This window comes from Papilio xuthus, unplaced genomic scaffold (assembly GCF_000836235.2).
Source record: "Papilio xuthus unplaced genomic scaffold, Pxut_1.1 DF825928.1, whole genome shotgun sequence".
Classification (NCBI taxonomy): Eukaryota; Metazoa; Arthropoda; class Insecta; order Lepidoptera; family Papilionidae; genus Papilio; species Papilio xuthus.
Window position 1 is genome coordinate 3,314,550 of NW_013532721.1, and position 23,542 is coordinate 3,338,091.

Genomic DNA, 23,542 nt, shown 5'->3' on the forward strand with positions numbered 1-23,542 from the left:
GTCGCCAGCGACTCCATTAGCGGGGAATTAAAAAAAACTCAATACGTGGTCTATGTGTTCTTCCATACTATGTTCCATATTTATGCCAAATTTCATCGAGATCCATTAAAATGGTAATAAAACCGTTAGCATTTTTAACATTGTCATATTTTCAAAGTTATTTTTATTTACTATACAAGTGACTTTCCTGTTATTTTTCTATGTTATCGTTTTTCTGACATAGACCCTTTGCGCGAAAATATGTTAATGAACGTTGAGAAAAAAACCATATGCAATTTCTTTTTATTTTATCACGCAAGCAAAAAGTAGGTCACTACTGTGTCAACTTAATCTTTAGAAGTATTTTATTTTTACACATGTTTATTTTAAATTATATTACAAATTAACATCACACTTAGAAAAAGTGCATTTTTAAATATGTTAGAGTAAACTTATACTTATATTTTAACTCAATTACTTATTTGTGTATTTACTCGTTAACTTAGTAGCAGAGGATAACTGAGATTTCGTTGGGGATAGATATTTTATTATCTTTAATCAACTAAGCTTTTAAGTTTTATTTATTAACTTATAATGTCTTTTCTATCTTATTTGACATGAAATATGCGATTTCGCAGCAATCGATTGCCCTTATCCATGTTTCTATAACGCCAATCAATTTTACCTCCTCGCACTGAAAGAAAACGCCGAATTCCTTCGAGACCCTGTTAACAAATTACTTGAGGTTTCTTCACACCCTTTACAATTAAGATTTTGTATGTCAAAAACTATACTTTGAGATGATTAGTAATAAATAGATTCGGTCATCAATATATGAGTCTCTCTTATATTCATAAATCTTATATAATTAAGACTTAACTTCTTTTTACCATTTGGTTAACAGAACAGGCTTTATGAAAGTGAATCTATTCTTTAAAAATTCCCGTATATTTGTACTTGACCTTGATCTTTAAAATTTTGAAATATAATTTAATGTTAGCTATTTTTAAATATCTCGCTTCGGTCTGATTTCTTACCCGTTTTAGTAAAAGTAAACCATTTTAATAACCTAAGAAAATAATTTTGAAATATTACATTGAACTTTAGATTTATAAACATACTCGGAACTGTCAACGAACTGTCAAGGACGCCAATTTTTGACAGTGACAAAAACAAACAACAAAAAAGTCGTAAATGATAAGGGAAATTATTTATTTAACAGTAAAATAACTATAAATAATATTTATTTCATAAAAGTTCATCTATCTATATTACATTAGTATCCTATTGTCAACCAACTTTACAAAAATGTATTAAAACGATCGATATGAAGAAAAATAAACATTACAGTTACAGTTACATTCCATTAAATACTGAAGGGTAAGTATTTAAAAACTTTTTCTCATTATAAAATAGAAAACAATGACAACAGTAATTAATTTATGTTTATCGTCGTGCGTGCAAAATTTTTTACTCAAGTCACACTTCTCGCTATTGACTAGTACGACCCAAATAAATACATAAACAGTCTGTAAACCAAAGTGATTTTAAATGTATGATTTTTATACATTTCTTCCAATTTTCAACTGTATTAAGTATACTAATAGATAAACACCTATCTTATGCCAGCGGCCAATTTATTTCTTATACACCAAGTCATTAAAAACAAATAATCTACCGATCAATAAGTTCACCTGTCAATTTATACCTTCTTTCTCCTCGTAAAAGCTAGTATATCCTAACTGCTTGTTACCCTCATACATAAAATATTTGAATGTCAAATTACTTATACAAAAAATTGTACTCACTCTCTTTCTCTTTAAAAAATACTAAAAAGATGTTTGTACATACTTTTTTGGCAGTGAAAACATTAGTCATTTGATTGTGCAAACACTGAATTGTATGAATATTAAACAGTGAGGCTGTTGTGGTGAAGACACAATGGACACAGAATTATTATTAATATGACTTTTGTTGTTACTATAATAAATGTAAATGTTAAACTTCATCTTACTTCCTGCCTTGATATTGTACCATCTTTTAAATGTAACACATTCAATGGGTAATTTCGTACTATATTTTTAATTTCCCGATAAAGGATAAGGGCATAGCCAAAACAAGATGTATAAATGTTATTCTGTGTCTTCTAAAGAGTTAACTTTCGAAGAATGTAGATATTGTAAGAGAATATTCCTCCGGTTAATGCAAAAGTTTCAAATCAATAGTTCCAAATTAAATTTAATTAAGTTTATTAGGATCATATAAAAAGAAAATAGAGGCCAGGATTTATTATAAACTTTTTTACACACCATAATTTCATTGTGAAGGACAATATTATGAAAATGAACTGCTGATTTTCATTGAAAAATTACTATATATATTCCTAATATTAAGAAGAAGGGGATAAAGTAAAAATAATATTACATGTATGGACATAGATTGTGGATGTGAACACAGTATTAGTTATATGTCCAAATGTTCATGTTTTTACTGTAATAGATGGCGCTAGTAAACATAAAAATCGATACGTAAACACACGCTCGGGGGGGGGGGGGGGGTGAAGCTAAGTGCATTCGCTCCGAAGCGATTCCGTAACGCCGTTCCCTAACGCTATATCGAAAGCTGATTTCGATTAGTTAACAATGTAACACGTGGGATTGGACAAAGTTTAGAGTTTAGCAATCGTTTTATACATTATTACGTTCGACAATATTACGTTTTGTCTACAGTCTTTCATCTTTAAAAGAAAAAAATGTCGAATTGTGTTGCCACTGTCAGTTAATAAATTCTTGACATACGAAGATTTATTACGAAAAACAAAAATATTCGGTAAGTTAAAAGTGTAGGATTGAAATAATTGATAAAAAAGTAGATTTCAAATAAACTATTAGTAAAACTTTTCACAATACTTTGCGTAGTAACTTTAGTGAACGAAATTTTAGCAATGGAACCTAGACAACGGACAAGTGGAGTGCAGTTCGCGGTGATGCTTGAATTCATGGAAAGGTAAAAAATAAATGTATTATAGAATTTATTTAATAAATAACTTAATGTTTTTGTCGCTTTTTGTAAAAGTATGAACCGTTTCTAAAGCAATTTTTTTCAGACACGGCGACCTTAGTAAGCCTGAGTGTGGGCTACAAGGTCGCCATAGGTCTACACTCCTCTGGGAGGAGCTCGCCCACACGTTAAATAACATTAGAGGAGGCGTGAATAAGTCTCCCGATAAATGGAAAAAGGTACTTAAACCTAAACAAGTCTTATACAATCGCTTGTCCACCTTTTACGTTACCTAAGAATTTTAACTTAAATCCATTTTAAGGTATGGGCCGACTGGAAATCAAAGACTAAAAAGAAAACGTTGATGATTTGTCGCCAAAAAAATGGCGGAACAAACAGGGTAGTCCTAACGCCCATGGAGGAGAGGCTGATGGCGATGGTAGGAGAATTGACGGTGCAAGATCTCTCGGATGTTGAGGAGCAATGCTTCAATGTTAGTTTGAATTGATTAATAATAATAGTAAATTTCTGATTTTTGATTAATAAAATATTTGCTTTTGTAACAATTATTATAATACTACGAGTGTAATTTTGTAAATGTTGGTATAATTATTTTGAGTAAAATTCCTTTTTTATTCTCTTTATACAGATCACACCGACTATCGAAACAGGTATGTATGAAATTTATTAGTTTTGTAATAGTTTGTTAATTATAAAAAGAATGTTGAAATGGCTGCTTTTTTATTGATTTAATCACTTTAGATATGGTCTCCACTAGTCAGCAACCGTGTCCAACTCTACCGTCGCCCCAGTGCTCTCCGCCGCACCCTGCTGCAGCGTCCACGCCGCCACTGCCTCAACACCAGACCACAGTGACAATATCACCGATGCCTTCTTTGACATCCCCACCGTCTCATAGTGACGACGCGTCGCCTCCGCGCCGCCACTCCGGCAATTTGTCGAAAGTGGATGCCCGTCGAAGACGAGCCATTAACCGAGCGCCAACCGAATTCGCGGCGATTGAAAGGCGTCGCTTGAGATTAGAGGAGAAGCGGGTGAGGAATGAAACCAGAAGATTAGATATAGATGAACAACGTTTAGATATAGAGAGGCAAAGAAATTTTTTGTTAGAGCGAGTAGTAGATATTGCTGACGCTATTTGTCAGCAGTATCTACCTCAATAACGACGCGACGGCGACGGTTTATCATCTCGTTAACTTCAACAATGTAAATTAAGTAATTTTAAACCCACATTGCTTATTATTATGTTTTAACGATTTTAATTTTTAAAGGATAGATAATGTACATATAAATGTAAATAGAATATATTAAAATGTACATGTATTTTTATTTACAATAACAATGAACCGATGACCAGGTTCATCATAGGCCTTCCTTGTATAAGTTCACTTTGGTTGGTTGTAGTTTGTAAGACTGTTGTAGACCCGTGGGTTAAAAGTGATGCCACAAATCACCAAGTGGTGACTTCTTAAAATTCTGCGTAACTCTAATCGAATAACACAAATTACGATCCCCAGATACGAGTTCCAAACCTTGGTTTCATGTTAAAAATAACGGTCTAATAAGCCAAAGTTATAAAAAGGTAAACAGATTTCTCTCTTAAACTGCTTACCATTTGAACATTTTATGACTGACCTTTCCTATTAAAATGAGAGTGCTCATCGTGTGCTGGCTTCACGATGGCGATATGTGTGTTCAATGCATCCTTTACCCCCGGCAAAATGTAAGTTGTTAATAATGAAAAAACAAATGTATTTAATTTCTTTTTAATTAATTGTGCGATACATAGCCAAATAACTGTAATAAATTTAAAAAGTTATAAAACACCTAAATTATAGTACCCATTTCTTCTTTTACTTTTATAACAAGATCGCTTCTCGATAGTTCACAGTTAATCGTTGAGCGCGACAGTTCGATACTATGACAACTGTCAATTACGTACATTAAACGTCATACAGAATTAATTCGGTACTTATTAAGCGTCTTTTGTCAAACTAATCTATATTAAATAGACACACTATAGCATTCGCTAACCTTTCTATCATAACAATCGCTAACTAGTGATATTGCATGTCGAAACAAGCAACTTGTCTACGCATTGTTCGACATTGTAGGACGTATGTTCGCTAAATTGTCGATTCGTTTAATGGAATAGAATATGTTCATTGTCTCGCTACTTTCGATTCGCTAACTAAAGAACACGTGACTTATCGAAAGCTATTGTCAGTTCCATAAGGACTTCGTTATGGAATTGCTTCGGAGCGAATGCACTTTGTCTAACCTTCCCTGTAAGAACTATTTAAAATGAAAGCCTCCAGAATCGCGCGGTTAACGGCTAAGCGGAAACAGGCACTAAATCTTCACGCTATAAGCAATGAATGCTTATCGCAAAACCTCAGTCAAGGTTTGTTATTTGTGTACAACAAGAATAATTTCTTAGTATAACTGTGTAACGAAATAATCGTGTAATTGTATGATTTACATATAAGATTAGAAATTGCTTTAAGTTTTGATAATATATTCGGAAAGCAAATACTTACGTAATTGCGAAACGACGAGAATATTCAGCTTTAAGGTTTTATTATTAATTATTTATTGACGTTCCCAATTAGGTAACATTTATCATGCAAAAGAATGGGCATGGTGTAAGGAATTTCTATTCATGATTTAAACTTTAAAAAAATTCTTATAGATAAGTTACAAGTTTTAATAGTGGACAACCAGTAAAGAGGCAATATAGGTGTCTACATTACCGTGTGTTTCCAAGTCCAAATGTCCCGTTTAAAACATATTGTTATCTCTGTTTTGTTAAAGACGAAAAACAAGGATGACGATACATTTTACACAGAGATTTTGTTGTCAGAAAACCACGGTCAAAAATGTTAATACTTCCATCACGATAATTGATTGATCAATTTGAACACTGATAAAAACTTGTTTTATCAAAGTGTTGCGACGAAGTCTTATGTATATGTTCGGTAAGTCGTACACCAAATGAATGACGGTTAACAAAACATCGCGTTTGGAACGTCATGTTATTACGAACATTACACATTAGCAACAGTAAACAGCGAGGTCGTTTAACAGTAACAACCGGGCCGCATGCCCATTGTTGTACTTCCCTCGAAACGTTAACATTTTCACGTGTCGTCTGCGGCAATGTCAACATGCAGGCAAGTGGGGGTGTTGGTCGCGTGAGTGGGTGATCAGTCGGTCTCCGCGAGTGAGAGGCGCGGGCGTCATACACCGATTCGCCGGCCTCGCAAAACGACTTTCGGTAACAAAAATAACTTTATTACGTCAAATATAAAGTGCATTATCCATTGGTGATAACAGTGTCCCGTGTAGATTTGTGATTGTAATAAAATGACTGAGGACAACACTATGAGTGATGATTTGAAACGTCAAGCTGCTATGTTTTACAATTCAACGGAAAGGTTAGTTTCGGGATCTAGACAATCAGCCACGTTCATGTTTTTATATCTATTCATATCGTTTTCACAGAATTCAGAAGCGGAAATATTAATATGCAAATACACAACTTGTTTTTATCCAAAATTTATCGCGCTTCGTTTAACGTTGTATAATTTAAGAGTTATATGTAAATCTCGATTTTAAAAACATTGTAAATAGCATTTACTTTTATAATCCATCCACAATTTTTGCTTACATTACCTATCCTGGTGGCAGTCAAAACACTTTTGACACTTGTGCACAAATGTTCTTTCCAAAACAACCTTTGGCTCACTTCGCCTGTACTAAACCAAAACACGATTATACAAACTTATCCTATGATAATATATAAATTTCTAAACATGTTACTTGAAGTTTAAGTTCGCTCATTAACGAAATGTTACGGACTTAACAAAGACACTATTCATTATTAAGAACGACTTATTGTCAATTCTATTCTCTCAAGGGTGTATGTCTAATAGCATATATACCAAACGCAGGTTCACAGACAGTTAAATTTCTTTTATTACTCGCTTGTTGTTACGCGAGTTTATTGCTTAATAAAGTTCACTTTGATGGCTAGAGTGCATGTGTTACCTAAACATAGAGCTTGAATGTTGCTATCGAGTCCTTTATTCGAATACGTACTTAATTTTTGAGGTTATTTTGAAATTTATTGATTTTCGCGTCTCGATTATATCGCAAACGTGTTTCCGATATTATCAATTTAGTATTGCAATTGATAGAAAGTTGAACGTTTCTGTTTTAATGAACAAACCTTAAATACGTTAACCCGTTAAATTCTTACTTTATACCAATATATTTAAATCCGGAGATTGCTGGAATGGACCAGCACGACTTGGGAAGTACAACTCGACGTATACCGCCAGGCCTGACGCGTCTCTTTTAACAAATTAATCTGGTAAGATAGATATTTACGTTGCTTATCCTATTTTGTGCTGAAAATAAAGTCTGACAAAATTGAGTAATGCAAATCTTTAATGAAAAAGTATGTTGTTTGCATTAATCGATTATTTAAACTGAACTGACTAACACAAAAATAAAATTATGACACAAAAAACAGAGCCATAACAAAAATAAAAAATATATTTAAAATACATTAAGCAATAAAGCATTATGCCGTAATAATCAACACGCTTTGAAAACAGGTAGCATTTAAAGGTCGAAGGTATATATAACTGAAACATCGCATTGCGCAAATATTTGACCAACTAGTTTAATTGACCAAACATAATTATTATATTATAAGGACTGATAACATACAAATCGTCTATTTTAAAAAGAAATAAATATGATTATCTTTCAATCCCAACAGATGTCATATAATAACTAGCGGTCATCCTCGATTTGATCAGGAAAAATTAAAAAAAAAAGTAGCCTACAATATGCCCGTTTACATCTACTACCTTCCTGTCCAGTCCCGTCAAAATCTTTATGAAGTAGAGCATTTTTGAAGCCACCATCACATTAAACCAGTAATAGGTGATTAGTTTTAAACATTACGAGATGATTTTTTTCAATTAAATTATTTCAATGTCAATCTTTAAATCTTTTCATGCAGTTCTTACTAAGCTCAGCTACTAAAGTATCGTGACTTCGTTAAGTTATTAGCTAAAGTTTATCTTATATAAAATTCTCGTGTCACAATTTTCCTTCCCATACTCCTCCGAAACGGCTTGACCGATTCTCATGAAATTTTGTAAGCATATTGAGTAGGTCTAAGAATCGGCCAACATCTATTTTTAATGCCGCGCGGACGGAGTCGCGGGCGACAGCTAGTTCTAAGATAAAGTTACTCCCACTTTCACCTTGTATATTCAGTGATGCATATTTCCCACTGAGTCTTCCCACGTAACGCTTCACGGTACGTGGGCTCCCTCATCTAATTAATTCATTAAACAGCAATCAACATTTTATATGTTTTAAGCAACTTTAAAAAAATATTTATCAGATTATCAGGTTCATGAACTCAAGGACAATAGAGCCATCAAAGACAACTGTAAAAAAAAGTTGTAAAGAAACGCTAGTTATTTCTCACTGGCCAGTATTTCTTATAATTCTCTCATTTATAAACAAAGCTTCTAGGGCTTTGCTTTTATTATGTGATTTGCAGGGTCTTCGCTATCACGAAGCAATTTATCAATATCGCTCGAAAGATCTATTATTAAGGAGTCTATTCCCACAGGCAATTACTTTGCCATCAACTTCCTAATGGTCTTACTATCTCCGGATATCATTGTCTTTGACCCTCGTCTGTTGTTCATTTTTATTTAGCATCCCATCAATTTGAGGTTTACAAAAGACAAGTTTAATTAATTTGTTTAAAACAGGAATTTTTAAACATTTTTGAGACATTATTATAAATAAAAAAACGGCTACACTAACGTACACTTTATCTGGTTTCGGTACTGTCTAGTTTCAATACGAATTGAACGACATCTCACTCCTCAAAATTGTTTAATGTACCAGGATATTATAATAGTACAGCACATATTGCATACCGACGAAATACAATCTTACTAATATTATAAATTCGAATGTTTGGATGGATGGATGTTTAAGGTATCTCCTGAACGGCTGTATGAATCTCGCTGAAATTTGGCACTACTTAAGTTCTTTTTTTAATAACGCGCGGACGTAGTCACGGGCGACAGCTATTATCTAATAATTCAGACAATTAAAATAATTTCGTTCAAAAAAGTGATTTCTTTTAGATTCCATAGTTTATTTACCTTCCATTGCAAATCAGTTATCTGTTAATACTTAACGTTTATAAACAATACAATTGACTTACAGCGATTTATTTGTGAATATAATAGTTGTATGCATTTTTAAGAGATCACATGATGTCTTGACCTTTACGACAGGAAAATTACTTTTTAAATAAAATGCACAACGAACAAGATTGATGACATCAAGAATAATAGAACATAATTTATACAACAAGCTAATGTCTTCTTCGTCTTATGCTTTTGAGAGATTTATCAGATTCTAGCATATCCAGAACAAACAATTGGAAAATGCAATTTATAAAACCAGATTAGATTAGAATACGTCCTATATTGCATACAACGCAATCAAATAAGGCAGTTTATATTAATATCCATTTAATATCGAAGATTTCCGTCTTATTAGCTTAGGATATGTTTGAGGAGGGTATCTATTGGCACACACAATAGTGGAGTTTATTCATATACGTCGGATACGTGACCGGGGATTCGCTAGGCCGATATAATTTGTTTTCCGCTGTTCTTTCCACGTCATATATAATCTATTCAGTTGTATATATGTAAAGAATGACACTTTTACGCCCCGTGACAATGTCCAATCAATCAATCAAAAGCGCCAATACTCAATGGTTTAGTATAAGGATTTCCGATCATAAGGTCGGGGGTTCGAATCCCGCTATTCGACTATTGTACACCGTGTAGCACAAGCATAAAGCTTAGTTGGAATGGTACAAGAAATATTAATTAATTTATAAAAATCTGCTAATATTTTGATTTAAAAAATCAAGTTCAATCTTAAGTTCCTACGCAAAGATAAAGAAGTAAAGCTTTCAAAAAAGGAATGAGGATATATTCTTTGAGAAATTATTACGGATATGTGCATTGAGAATTATTTAGATTTAAACCAAATGAATTTGATGTATCCATAATAACTTAATGCCAATCTATAGCGATGATTGTAATCTCTGTGTTGCCGCATGCCTACATCCGGCTAAGGTTAACGAACCAGTTTTTATAAGTTAAAGAGAGGACAATACGATATACTGACAGATGATCTTTGATGGCTCACACAAAAACCTATAAAAAAATACCATTATTAATCTTCAAAGCGGGTACAGCAATATATTGGAGCCAGTTGCTAAGTCAGATATATCGAAATATAACGTGGGCGACATAAGGAAAGGATAATAGAAGGGTGCTGCTGTTAAAAAACACTGTCTTTCCACCACTATTTAACATCAGGTAATAGTTGATTTATTTATGAAAACAGGCAATAACAAATTAAGTTTTTTTCGATATTAGAAATTAAATACTTTACAACTAATGTCTTTAGTCGTAGAAATTTAACCCAAAATGGAATTGGATTGAAAATTTATAAGTATTTCATTTTTTACGGATTGAAGATTTAATCATATCCGTATAAATTATAACGCATTAAAAAATAAAGCATGTTTTAAAACAATAAATAGTTGGCATCGCATACTCACAAGTGATATAGCGAATGTTATATCGAATAGTCCACTATCATCAAGTTAACACTTTCAATACTGAGTAACAATGTTGCAATGTTAAACATTTTTTGGGTAAAGAAATAAAATCTTCAATTATACGAACTGTCACGTCATAGTCAAAGTGAAAGTAATATACAGAACCTCGTTTTTTTTTCCTTTTACCCGCGTTTCTCAAGTAATTTGATTAGGAACTTTTGGAAGTGTCGCTGCGTCGGACTTCGCATCGGCCCGCTTTACAGACGCACGTACTATAGTTAAATTACATTCAGAAAGTTTGTTTATTTGCACCATTCATAAGGTTGATAAGATTTCAAGAATTCTCGTGGTCCTTCTATAATCTTGTTGAGGAATAAAATCATGATTAAACCTAAAAACAGTTAGGTAATGTTATATTTATGATTAAAATTAATTTCAGCATTTCAAAAAGAAAACTATTCTGCATAAAATTTCATCGATTCATAATATTTTAAAATTCCTACACGTCCAAGCTTATGTAATAGTGGGTTATTTTATACAATTGAAGATTCCGCCTCTCTTGTATTCATGCATGTTTAAAATGATTATATCAAAACCACGTTTCATTGAACACGTTCATCGTGTGTGCATCAGAAGTGAAAACACTAAACACCTTGATTTAGTAATAAAATTATTCAATTGTGTTCCGTCCCCAAATCCACTTCTATCGCCGATCGACCGTTGACCGGTATACCAAACTAATAACGTTGCATTATAATAACTTCAACTTATCAATTTAAAATATACTGTTAGGAAATTAATGATAAGTGACTTGAAAGGAAATTAATTATTAACAAACATGCGGAAATAAGAGGAAGGACAATCGTAGCTCCATTTTTGTCCAATTCTAAAACCGGTACAGTTCTCAGCGACAAAGCTGTTACGGCATAGATTGTAAACCTGTTCATAACATCCGTTTACATTGTAGACTGTACTAAGAAATTATTCTATTTCTTGTCTCAACTACAGGTACATGATTTCATGCTTTAGATTTTTTTCATACCAAAGGAAACCAGATACTAATCGAAGGATATGAAATCTCAGGTTGCATTAACTTCCTTGAAGGTGTTCTGTGTCAACACAATTTCGAGGTCAAGATGACTAAACCCTTTCATGCAAATAACAAATCCTTTTTTATTTTTCTTTCAATCGACTCAAAGATGAAAGGGTAAGCAACCATCCCAAAATAAAATTTTCTTCTTAAGTTTTCTTTGTGTTGAATTCCTAGTCATTATGTCACTTTACCATTTAGTTTCCTTTATCTAGTATTTATTGTTAATATGTTATTCCGAATTATTGAAACTAAATAAAAAAAATTCGGAAAAAAACTAGTGCAAAAGTATTGACTTTCAAAATGGGACAATTCCGGTCCCTTTTATCCAGCTTATGGAAGTGACGTTTCTTAATCTACAATAAAGAAAGAATTAGGTCAAGCAATCTTGACAGCGAGCCTGAACTGAAATGAACTCTTAAGGAATTTTCTAATACTAGTAAATGTGGGTTGGAATTACGTTCCTGAAGACGTTTAATTCTCTAATACTAGTGATATTTGTTGCTAGAAAGCTAGGACATAGGTTGAAAATGATCGTTTATTATTTGCAATTGACAGGTTATTAGGCTTACATCAAGCAATCAATCGCTTTTCCGAAGCAATTTTTCCACCACGGAGTCCCTTGATTACTAATTTCAGATTTAATTAATGTCAAAAATTACATTGAGCAAATGTCTTGGAAACTTCTCGTTCTTTGTAAAGTTATTTATTTAAACGGTAAAGTTATTCGTTGTTTTACATAATTCTTGTTGACTTGACCCACGCATAATGTGTATTTGAAAACAAAAGATCAAAACCTAATGATTGGTAACACGCCTTCATCTTGTCGTAGGACAAAGTCGGTTATTCACCGTAAGTCATTTATCACGCCGTTGTTCAAACTGTTTATAATGTAAATGGACTCGAGCTTTGTAAGAGCAGGCCTTGACCGAATACCATCGCAAAGTAACTGAACAGAGTTTTTGGTTCAACACAAAAAGCCTATTGACCGGACATTCAAGTTATAAAATTAGTCTAATCTAGGGGATATCAGCTTATTACTGTGTTCCATATTTCCATTTTATACTATCCTTAATCATCTCCTAGCAAAAGCCTAAATGATATTTATCCGACTTTAATAAATCTCATGATCGTATCAATTCAAAAGCTAAAGCAAATCCCCCGTTTATATATTGTCCTTGTTTCATTTGGAAAGTAATAGTAATTTATAATTTAGAAGAAAAAACATTGCATATTTACAATAAATATATTTTCTTTTTATCGACTAAACTTTGATTAAGTTTCCACTAATATTAGTCTACGTTTAAGAATGTTACTTGTCGGGCCTTGAATTTGAAAGGGTCTTTATTACTTTGGTGGCGGCGTAGGAACACAAAACAGCACCGGACTATATGACCATCAATCAAACTGTCTATCCAGATATTTACTTTAGCTTACCTAAACTATAACATTGCTACGTTATGAATATTTCATTTCAATGATTCGATCCATCTTTCTATTTTCTTATGTTGCTACAAACTAAACGATGTACAAATTGTACCTAAAAATAGCATTCAATCATCATTTCTTTTCTCACTAAAATTGGTTGATGTTTTCCTCAAATGGACTTTCCCAACTTGACACATCTACATTGACACAATTTTTTATCTTCCTTCAAAAAACACTATTTAAATTATACTTTCTCGTCAAAAACAGGATTCAATGAAGCTGATTCTAGTAGTTCCACCAAAACTAGCGATAGGCGAATATAATCAAAGTACCTTTGCTATACCTCCACCTTTTGTGGTCTTATACCACCTTAGTCTAGACTTAGACGTCCTGCTGTTGACTCTCACGTATCATTATGGGTACCTGAGTATAACACGGCATTAAAATAAATACTCGTAACACAAAATTAACTACCAGAGACAATTGGTTCATTAATACATCATTGTACTAATTACAAAATGGGAGGATAAAGAATCCAGGTGTGTTTCTTGTCGACGCTTTGGATAAAGATGGATGACTTTGTTAATCGACTACGATGGTTTCACAAAAAATAAGCACTTTTTCAACAGTAATTAACGTGCCCTTACTCACCCTTGTATTATGGAATTTTCCGATTGAATGATTTAAGGGATGAAGCGGAAGAAAGATTTAAAAGTGTAATTGGGTCACAACCTAATTAGCTTGCCCGACATTGACAAGTATCTTATAGATGTCACCGACAGATTATGAATTCAGTCATCCTATTATCGAACTTTTTATATTATAAACTGAATATCAAAAATCAGTCTCGGATTTTTTGTGTTATTAATTTAAAATTTTAATTAACAATTAAGAGTATGAGTTAGGTTGAACATGTCATAAAGTAAACGTCAAAAGCATTTTAACAAACTAAAAATAGACGTATTAATAGATTTTTTTACGAATCGTTCGCTCACATGTCCGGACAACTTTACCCCTAGGTAGTCGGATTTCATACTACCAAGTTAAAAATCAGTCGGTGACATAGATGTTAAATTGATTACACCATCGGGGATTTGCTTAACGACTTCCTCGGAAGGAGACGACGGTGAAGTGATATCTTTTCCAACGGCTGTTTACGAATGATTGACACTTCTCAATTCATTGTTTCAGTATTGCTTTATTTGATTTTTAAAAAAATTACACTGTTTTATGTTAGTTTTGGGCGTAGTGCTTACACTTTTCTATACAAGAATATGGCCAAAGAGCAAGCAGTTGATAATGCTATAAAGCGAAGTGACGATTGCGCATGGACTTTTACAAGAAGTTTAAGTATTGCAGATCCGTTGCTTACCTTTCATAGACTAAAGACAAGATGTAATAGTAATTTACAGCAATGGATTGGAATAAATTGCCGGTTTCAGTGTTTCCGTCCAGCTATAACATATTTACCAAACTAGTGAATACCATCCTCCGATCACATCGTCATCATCAGCTCGCTATACTTCCCCACCGAGGGGCTCGGAGGATACCCTTAGTTAAGGGTGATTAGGCCATAGTCAACCACACTGGCCCAGTGCGGGTTAGTTGACTTCACACATATCTTGGAATTTCTTCTCAGATATGTGCAGGATGCATCACGATGTTTTCCTTCACCGTAAGAACGTCGGATAAATGTACATATGTAAATCAGAAATCGAAAAACATATTGGTACATGGCGGGATTCGAACCCAGGACCTGCAGATTGCAAGACACGTCCTTGACCTCTGAGCTACCGACGCACCACATAGTCACTTACTATCAAGTTGGTTTTTGGCCATGCACTGGTTTATTCAATAAAAAAAATGATTTAAAGTTCATCGTTACTTTATTCCAATCCAAAGTAATTCTAAAACTTACATCACTAAAATGATTCTAAGTTATGACTCACATTAATTTCTCGTATTCTTAGAATATCTTCCATTAGTGGGCCGAGTGCCAGAAGTTAAACCATTATCACATAATGATCATGATATATTATGTTAACGACGCACTAGAGAGATGCTAAGTTACGTAACAGCTGATTCCGGTTTGCATGGGGACCATTACACAGCTACCTACAAGCTGTCTTTACTCGCCAACTTAGTTACAACTTAAGTTTTGAACGACTTATGCACTGACAACTTACACATGCTACAAACTGAAAGTACTTCCTTCTCATAGTTCTGTTATAGCTTCTCAAGGGATTTATCTTTGTGCAAAACTGATTTTTTCTGGAGTTTGTACGTCAGTTCTCCTTTAAGTTAGTTTGAATCTCTAGAACGTCTCTGCCTATGTTCTTTGTCCATCTTGTTAAGGCATGCCTAATATGTGGTTACAAGTAATATTGATTTACTTTCCAATAAAATGATAATAGAATTACCTAACCGGTTATTGTTAATTGTTTTGGATATCTTACAGTCATATCTATGACGTCAAAGATTGGTTACTGTAAGTTCATTTTAAAAGATTCATGAATTTTTTAAATTATTTTAGTCGTAATATTATTGTAGATAGTAGTGTATCTCACTAATGTAAATGTTTAAATGAATTGAAGGATGGATGTTTGTTTAAAGGTATCGCCAGAACTCGATAAAATTTGGCATACATATAGAACATAATCTGGAAGAACACGGACTACCCATTAATTTTTTACTTAAGTCCGCGCAGACGGAGTCGCTGGCGGCAACTAGTAATTAATAAAAGCGTGTCTTCTGTATGGAACTTGATCCTGTTGTGTGGTAAGAGTGAAAAGCCTGTGCGTTAGCGCGTACTAGAAAGGCAATAAATAGAGCAAAACATAGAAAATACGAAATGTTATACCTACATATAATTATTACAAACTCATCATTGGATATTATTTCTTTACATTTTTATTACAATAATTTCATAAAAAGATAATTCGCTTCCACACAAAATCATTTAAAGATACTTAGCTATAACTTAATGTGTATTTCTTATTAAATCTACGCTAAGGGACTCTTAATAAGCACAGGTAACTTTCAGTGTAAAATTAAATATAATGGCTACACTAAAACATACTGTCCCAAATTAAATTGGAACCGTATTGATTGATTACATTTTTTTTCTTTCAGTTGAATTTTCGTGCCAGTGTTCATAAAAATAAAAACCAGAGTATTGTCCTTTTGTTCATAATAACATTGAAAGTGTAAATAGACTTGAATTTCGTAACATTGTATAAACGGTACAGCGAGGTTACTCATTCAAATAGCGGACGATTGTTACGTGATTATGGTAGCATCAAGCGTGACGGAGAAACCAGGCCGAAAACAAACTTGATTTGCTATAAACATAATAAAGCTTTTTATAATTATCTATATAAGTACATAACTTGAATGTGTGCCTGTGTTTGGAAATTGTAAGGGCCAAGATGCAAATTCTATGGTATAAAAAGTTTATTAATTTGTCACTAGGTGGCGTCACAATATTTTTAGGTTATTATTTTCCGTCTTAATAGTATGCGCAGAATATTTACGTAGTTAGTAGATATCTATTTTATAAAAGCTACATTTTTGATGACTTTAAATTTCTTACAATTTAAAACAATCTTCATTTATTTCTCAGAGAAAAAACAAAAGAGCAGTCATCATGGCGCTTCTGGCAGAAACGTCGACTGCTGGTCGCTCTCCTCGCGTTCTTCGGCTTTTTCAACTGCTATGCGCTGCGGGTCAACCTCTCCGTCGCAGTGGTCGCCATGACAGAACCCGTAGAAACGGAACTAGAGAACGGGACTATTATTTACGTGAGTTTATCCTTCAGATTGTCCAAAAGTTTTCTAGTTTTAAGACGTTTTATTACTATTAATAAAAGGCTCTCAACTGGTTTATTTGAATTACAAAATGTAATAACATTTGTCAACACATATTATGCGAGTACAAAAAACTTGTAAATATGGGGGAAACTGTATATTAAATCATATCTTAAGGTTTAGTGCTTCAAGAGACTATAAAAACTATAAAGTCCGTGCAATAGTCTTTTTATAAAAGAATTTAATAACTTCAAGATAATGTTATGGGAAAACCGTTTAATTAAAAAAGAAAAAATGGAAGGAAAAGAAAGATGTTTTCAACTGTTGAATTATACAATATAACTTTACGTAAGGTATGAATAAATATCACAACAATGTAATATAAACGTATAGGTGCCGGAGTTCGATTGGAGTTCCCAAACCAAAGGTCTGGTGCTGAGCTCATTCTTCTACGGTTACCTGGTGACGCAACTGCCAGGCGGCTGGCTCGCGGCTAAGATCGGAGGTAACAGGTTCGTTCCATTGCATAACTGACCAATACATTGTAGTTCATCACCCTATAGATAGATTTTCCCTTGACTGCCATAATTCTTATTCGATCTTGGAGATCGTTTAAAAAATAATTATTTTAATTGAGTATTTTGTATGAAGCAGAGTACACCGATAGATCATTTGATTTTTATAATAGGTTAATTTCAACTAAACGCCGAGGATAAGCAAAAATGAATCCAGATCGTATAATATATTGATTTGGGAAAATAGTAATGTAAAATAAGATAACATTAGATTTTATTTTTTGATTAGGCAATGATAAAAGTTTTCCAATATTCCCTAAGCTTTAAAACTTTGTTGTAATTATCGTAAAAACACTCAATTTTTTTATTTACTCCTAGGGTGTTCGCAATCGGTATCGGCGCGACGTCTCTGCTGACCCTGTTTACGCCGCCACTCGCACACACCAGCACTGCGCTTTTAATCGCCGTTAGAATCGTAGAGGGACTTTTTGAGGTTATTATTTTTTTATTTTGTAATCTCCACTGCTTTCTGCCTTCCACTGCGGAACCGCTCATAAAAAGCATTATTATGCCATGTATTGTCTTTCTTAAAAAATCTTGAATTGTGTTACATATTGCAAATTATTTGAAACATACTGTATGTATCTTCGTTCCATTATAACTTATAGTCAGGCGAGGGAACCTTCTTTTTTTTCCTAAATCAATTACTCAGTAATTAGTACTTATAAAATTTATCAGGGTGTGACATACCCGTGTATCCACGCGGTGTGGTCGCGGTGGGCGCCGGCTTCTGAGCGTGCGCGGCTGGCCACCTTCGCGTTCAGTGGCAGCTACGCCGGCACCGTCGTCTCTATGCCGCTCTGTTCTCTGCTCGCGCACTACACCGGCTGGCCGGGGATATTCTACGTCTTTGGTGAGATATACAGGATGTGACATGTACATATACTTAGTAGGATTTTGCATACAAAAACACAAGTATATTACTTCTAGTTAAAAGCTATAAATCTCGGTCAAATAAACCAAATATGTGTAATACAAAGCTGCGTCTTGTTTACTCTCTGTTTTATGAACATGGAGCAATCATTGTTTGCAAAGATTCAGTTATCTCTTAATGATAACATCTGGTAAATGAGTAATTCGGTGATAAAATTTCTTTTTATTGTACAAAGCAAACGAAGAAGACCCAAGTAGTATTACTACTATGTTACATCTATATATCTTAAATAATTATGAACTAAATTATCATAAAATATGTAACTAGAGTTAGGATGAAAATCCGACACTGTGCCGGTGTACTGGCGCAACACTAGCCTTCCTAAAATATCAACGTTTATGTCCCCTCACTAATCATTCTTACAGTTGAATTTGTAACGAAAGCGCACTATTCGCGCCAAAGGATTCCAATTAATAATGTCTAAAACTATAAAGGAATAATGAGCAGAGAACGTGAGACGGAAGGAGGAATTAAGTTCTTAAAATGAGTTCAGCCGTTCCTGGGATTACGAGGTACAAATAACCCGGCGAACAGACATACAGACAAATAAAATATATTAAAAATTGGTTTCCCGTTTTCACCAATGCAAATACGCTAGGAGTACAAAATATGATTTTCCGATCTTACATATGTACATACACTCCTATTTTATTAATATGTATAGAGAGATAATGAGTGTTTAGACCTCTTAACTGCAATTTTCAGGTATCCTGGGTCTAGTATGGACGACAATATGGTGGTTGGTCGTTAAGGAATCGCCGGAAAAGGATCCGCATATAACCGCGGCAGAACTTAAATATATACAGGTAAATAATAAAATATCAGTGTGCAAACAGCCTAAGTTACTAACTTAATATTTAACCTGTATTGTTCTTTAATTCCAGGAGTCCCGCGGAACTCAGACTGTGGAGGGGGCACAGTTGCGCCACCCCTGGTGCGCCATGCTCACCTCTCCGCCAGTCTGGGCTATTGTGGTCGCCCATTTCAGTGAAAACTGGGGCTTTTATACGCTTCTTACATTCCTACCCACATTTATGAAAGGTAAAGAAAATTTTGATATACCCCACTCTTTCAATATTTTTGGATCTACAATATATTCGGTCGCTTACGATATCAAGATCTTACTAATATTACAAATGCAAAAATTTGGATGTATGGATGGATTCTTGTTAGAAGGTTACTCCAGAACAGTTAAAAGGATATTTCTGAAATTTGGCGAGGATGTAGATGGAGAACACATAGGCTACTAAGTTTTATTTTAGCTAATTAAAAATTAATCTGACTTAAGTTATTAAGTTTTTGGTAAGATAAATAAATTTAAACTTGTTGGGTCTTTTTGGACTGTAAAATGCTATCCCTGAAAAGGCTACAAAAAGATATGCTCAGTACCCATGACATATTTTCACAACGTTGTCAATTATAGATGTAACTAAAAAACTTTTTGGTGTGTTCCAGACGTGTTCAAGTTCGAGACGTCGTCAGCTGGCTGGGTGTCTGCGCTGCCGTACCTCGCGATGGCGCTGGTGCTACAGGTGGCCGGCCACCTCTCCGACTGGCTGCTGCGCCGCGGCACCTTCTCCCGTACCAACATACGCAAGATCTTCAACTGCGGTGCCTTTCTATCGCAGGTCAGGTCTTTTTATAATTGTTACTAATCGGCCAGGGGGTCAAAACTAACCTTCAGCAATATTAATGTTTATTATTAATATCTCATATAAAGTGTCTAGAGTATGTAAATACAGACACTTTATATTACAGATATTACTATAGAGAAAAAATTTATTTAAATTCATTTACTACAAAAGTAAATTAAAAAATTTTCAATGTTTATGATGAAGAGTTCTTGGATGTTGTTTTATGAACGATATCAACAAGTAATAATAAAATACTTAATAATTACAGACAATCTTCATGGTTGCAGCGGCGTACTCAAGTAACGTGGTAGCTTGCGTTGTGTTTCTCACCATTGCTGTTGGTCTGGGAGGATTCGCTTGGTCAGGATTTAGGTAAACTGATAATTGTAGAAACATAAAAACAAACATATTACTAACAATTCCATGCAACTCTATTTAAGTTTTTGTGATGATATAAAAACTTTATATTATTATCTAATACATAATTTGAAATATATTTTTTTACACTTCTTTTCTTGTCTATATTAATTAAACATTTATATTGTATCAGTGTAAATCACTTGGACATCGCACCACCCCACGCGAGTGTGTTGATGGGTCTATCCAACACGGTGGCCACACTGCCAGGCATCATCAGCCCGCCGCTGGCAGGCGCCATCGTCACTGACAGGGTAATTCACACATTCTTTATTACTTGGACATTGTGACGTCACACAAGCCTGCTTATACTTGTCGGTCATAATGACCCGCCACCGGGTATTATCGGCCCGCCGTTACACGTTGTATTTTAGCAGTAGCTTTTTTTAGTATGTAACTTAAAGTCTTTTTTAACAGTGAATGTAATAATAATTTTCTTAAATTATTCAAACTTTCGTGAGACATTATACTAAACTGATATATAAACACGGCTAAACACTCACGTATATACGTCTGGTGGCGGCACCGACTAGTTTCGAGCCCATCGGGGGCCCTTCATCAGGATGAGTGGTGGAGTCAGCTCAGCGACGGGCCGCGGTAATACCAGTACCACTCATCCTGATGAAGGGCCCCCGATGGGCTCGAAACTAGTCGGTGCCGCCACCGGACGTATATACGTGAGTGTTTAGCCGTGTTTATATATCAGTTTAATAATTTTCTTGTAACACAACCTGATGGTGACCTGTTTTTTAAAGTTTTAATAAATTAATAATCATTGTAATTATTCCAGACAGCGGAACAATGGCGGATCGTATTCTTCATATCAAGCGCCATCTATCTAGTGGGAGCTATTATTTACGGTTGGCTTTGTTCCGCGGAACGTCAGCCTTGGGTTGCTGAATGCGAAGGCGCAAGCTTCAGCACAGATGGCGCCTCCGTCACCACCGCACGGGGCATAGACAACAAAGCCATGGACCACACGGAAATGTAAAACAACAGGCAACAAAAATCAAGACTAGATCATAGACAACAGACATGTAAAAATAGAACCATAGACCACAAACAACAAAAATCAACATGAAAGGTGTTTTACGGGACACTTTTCTACATTACGTTCGTACGCGAAAATATTTTTTAAATAGACAAATAAGTCCCTATTTTGAGCAAATTTATGTACATAGTGTAATCAGAATTAAACACTTTTAAAATTGACCATGAAAATTGTAGGATTGCCGCTGGAACGGTAAAATTGTAATAATTTAAATGTTGTTTCATTGTCTAATTCTATTAATAAACATTGATACTGGAATTTAGTTTCCATAGCTGCTTTAAAAATTACTCTTGCATTCTTATTTGTATTATTTGTAGAGTGGTTTAATCTCAAAGCTTGTTTTCTTAGCAAAATTTAGCCGAATCCAACTCAGATAGGTCTCGCCTATGGAATTTAAGCTCCTATAGGCACTGTATGTGACTAGACCATACTTAATATGTCGCCTTGACAATGCGAATAAAAAGTGACGCTGGAATTCAATACTGTAATCTCAAAAATGTATCATAGTTATCGGATTTAGTTGATGTGATATTTATTTGTAAGTTGAGTTGCGTTCAATGTGATTTGTTCATGAAGTATTTGTATATTTCTAAGTGTAATAAGAAATGTTAAATTAAATAATTGTGATTTTATTTTTTGGTGTCTTTATTTATCTCTCTTCCTTTATTTATTTGCAAATACAACTGTAACGAAATCCTTAATTCCACAATAGTATGTGAAATGGTGACGATAAAAGAAATGTTAAAATTAATAAACAGAAGCAATCTATTAAAGCAGACGGTGATTAAGATTAGCGCCATCTATAGTGACTATAAAATTTTACCAATTTGGAATAATTTTTGGTCTTTTACAAAATCTATCTACATTTTAATATTACCACCAGCTAATTTTAGTATAAAATGTTAACAAAAACATTTATATAGCTATTAAAAATGCAAAAAGGCTGGTCTAGTATAACAAAATTAACATTGCCATCTATGATCGAAAAGTGTAAAATAAGACTTGGAACTTTGTAGCAAGTAATTTTAAAAAATGAAACAAGAATAAATCAAATTTAACGCATTCTCTTGTTTATTTTATCTCGTAATAGTTCCGAAAAATCTAAAATAATGAATTCGAATTTCGACTGACGTAAAGGTTGAGTAAAACAAACATTATTTTTCTCAAATATATTTAACGCACCAAATATTTAAACTTAACAACACTTCTAATAGTTTTACTAAAGTTAAATAACTGAAACAATAATTATAAAACGCATTCAAGAATAGTTAAATTATTAAACGCCATATATTTTCAACTTTCATTAATTCAAAACTCTTCGATTGAAACTACGAGTAATTACTTTACTGTATTATGAAACGTTTACTTTAAAAATATTTTGAGTTCTAACAATACTTCCCGACATACTGCGAATATATAAATTGTGTCTGCAATAGTCCAACGCTTTGTATTTTTTTTTAAATTATTTGAATTTGGAGAAGTGCGAAACGACTTTTTAAAAAAAATACTTTAGAATATTTTGTTATGTGTTATTTAATTTTATTACGACATTATATTAAACTCATTGTTACATCTTTCTTACCTAATTTATTAAATAAACATTGTATGTTTTATCAGTATGAAATTTTTTAAATTCTTGTAATTAAACAATAATAGAAAGTTACGTTTTGACTCTCTTCAAAATAGAACACAAAAGTAAACTGAAGTATTGAAATTATTTTAACGTAAGCACCAACGGCAAAATATTTAGTGTAATTAATAACGGAGTAAGCTTATTTTATTAGATTCCCTAAACTGTATTTTTAAGCTTTAATTACGAATATTTTTTAAAAAAGGTACTGAATGTTTCGAAATCCACCAAATCAAAATGTGACGTCACAGCCCACACAAATGTTTGTCGGCAAAAGTATAAAAGAA

General features: G+C 33.6%; 2 protein-coding genes across 4 annotated transcripts; both read left to right on the top strand.

Moving 5' to 3' along the window:
• Positions 1-1,165: 1,165 nt before the first annotated feature.
• On the top strand, positions 1,166-22,230 carry MFS9 (major facilitator superfamily transporter 9). 2 transcript variants are annotated; one of them, XM_013322617.1, is made up of 11 exons: positions 1,166-1,359; positions 16,831-17,008; positions 17,408-17,526; positions 17,908-18,022; positions 18,268-18,442; positions 19,229-19,329; positions 19,408-19,564; positions 19,979-20,151; positions 20,426-20,529; positions 20,708-20,828; positions 21,365-22,230. In XM_013322617.1, exons 1-11 carry the CDS (start codon positions 1,307-1,309, stop codon positions 21,563-21,565), a joined length of 1,497 nt encoding a protein of 498 aa, XP_013178071.1. In that variant the 5' UTR covers positions 1,166-1,306; the 3' UTR covers positions 21,566-22,230. The 2 variants fall into 2 exon arrangements, with proteins under 2 accessions (XP_013178071.1, XP_013178070.1); XM_013322616.1 differs by lacking the exon at positions 1,166-1,359 and adding an exon at positions 5,860-6,437.
• Positions 2,367-4,168, top strand: LOC106125422 (myb/SANT-like DNA-binding domain-containing protein 4). Of its 2 annotated transcripts, none has more exons than XM_013322618.1 (6): positions 2,367-2,808; positions 2,898-2,985; positions 3,086-3,218; positions 3,302-3,472; positions 3,629-3,650; positions 3,742-4,168. In XM_013322618.1, the coding sequence occupies exons 2-6, from the start codon at positions 2,924-2,926 to the stop codon at positions 4,161-4,163; spliced, it is 810 nt and encodes a 269-aa protein (XP_013178072.1). In that variant the 5' UTR covers positions 2,367-2,808; positions 2,898-2,923; the 3' UTR covers positions 4,164-4,168. The 2 variants fall into 2 exon arrangements, with proteins under 2 accessions (XP_013178072.1, XP_013178073.1); XM_013322619.1 differs by having other exon boundaries at positions 2,922-2,985.
• Positions 22,231-23,542: the final 1,312 nt, after the last annotated feature.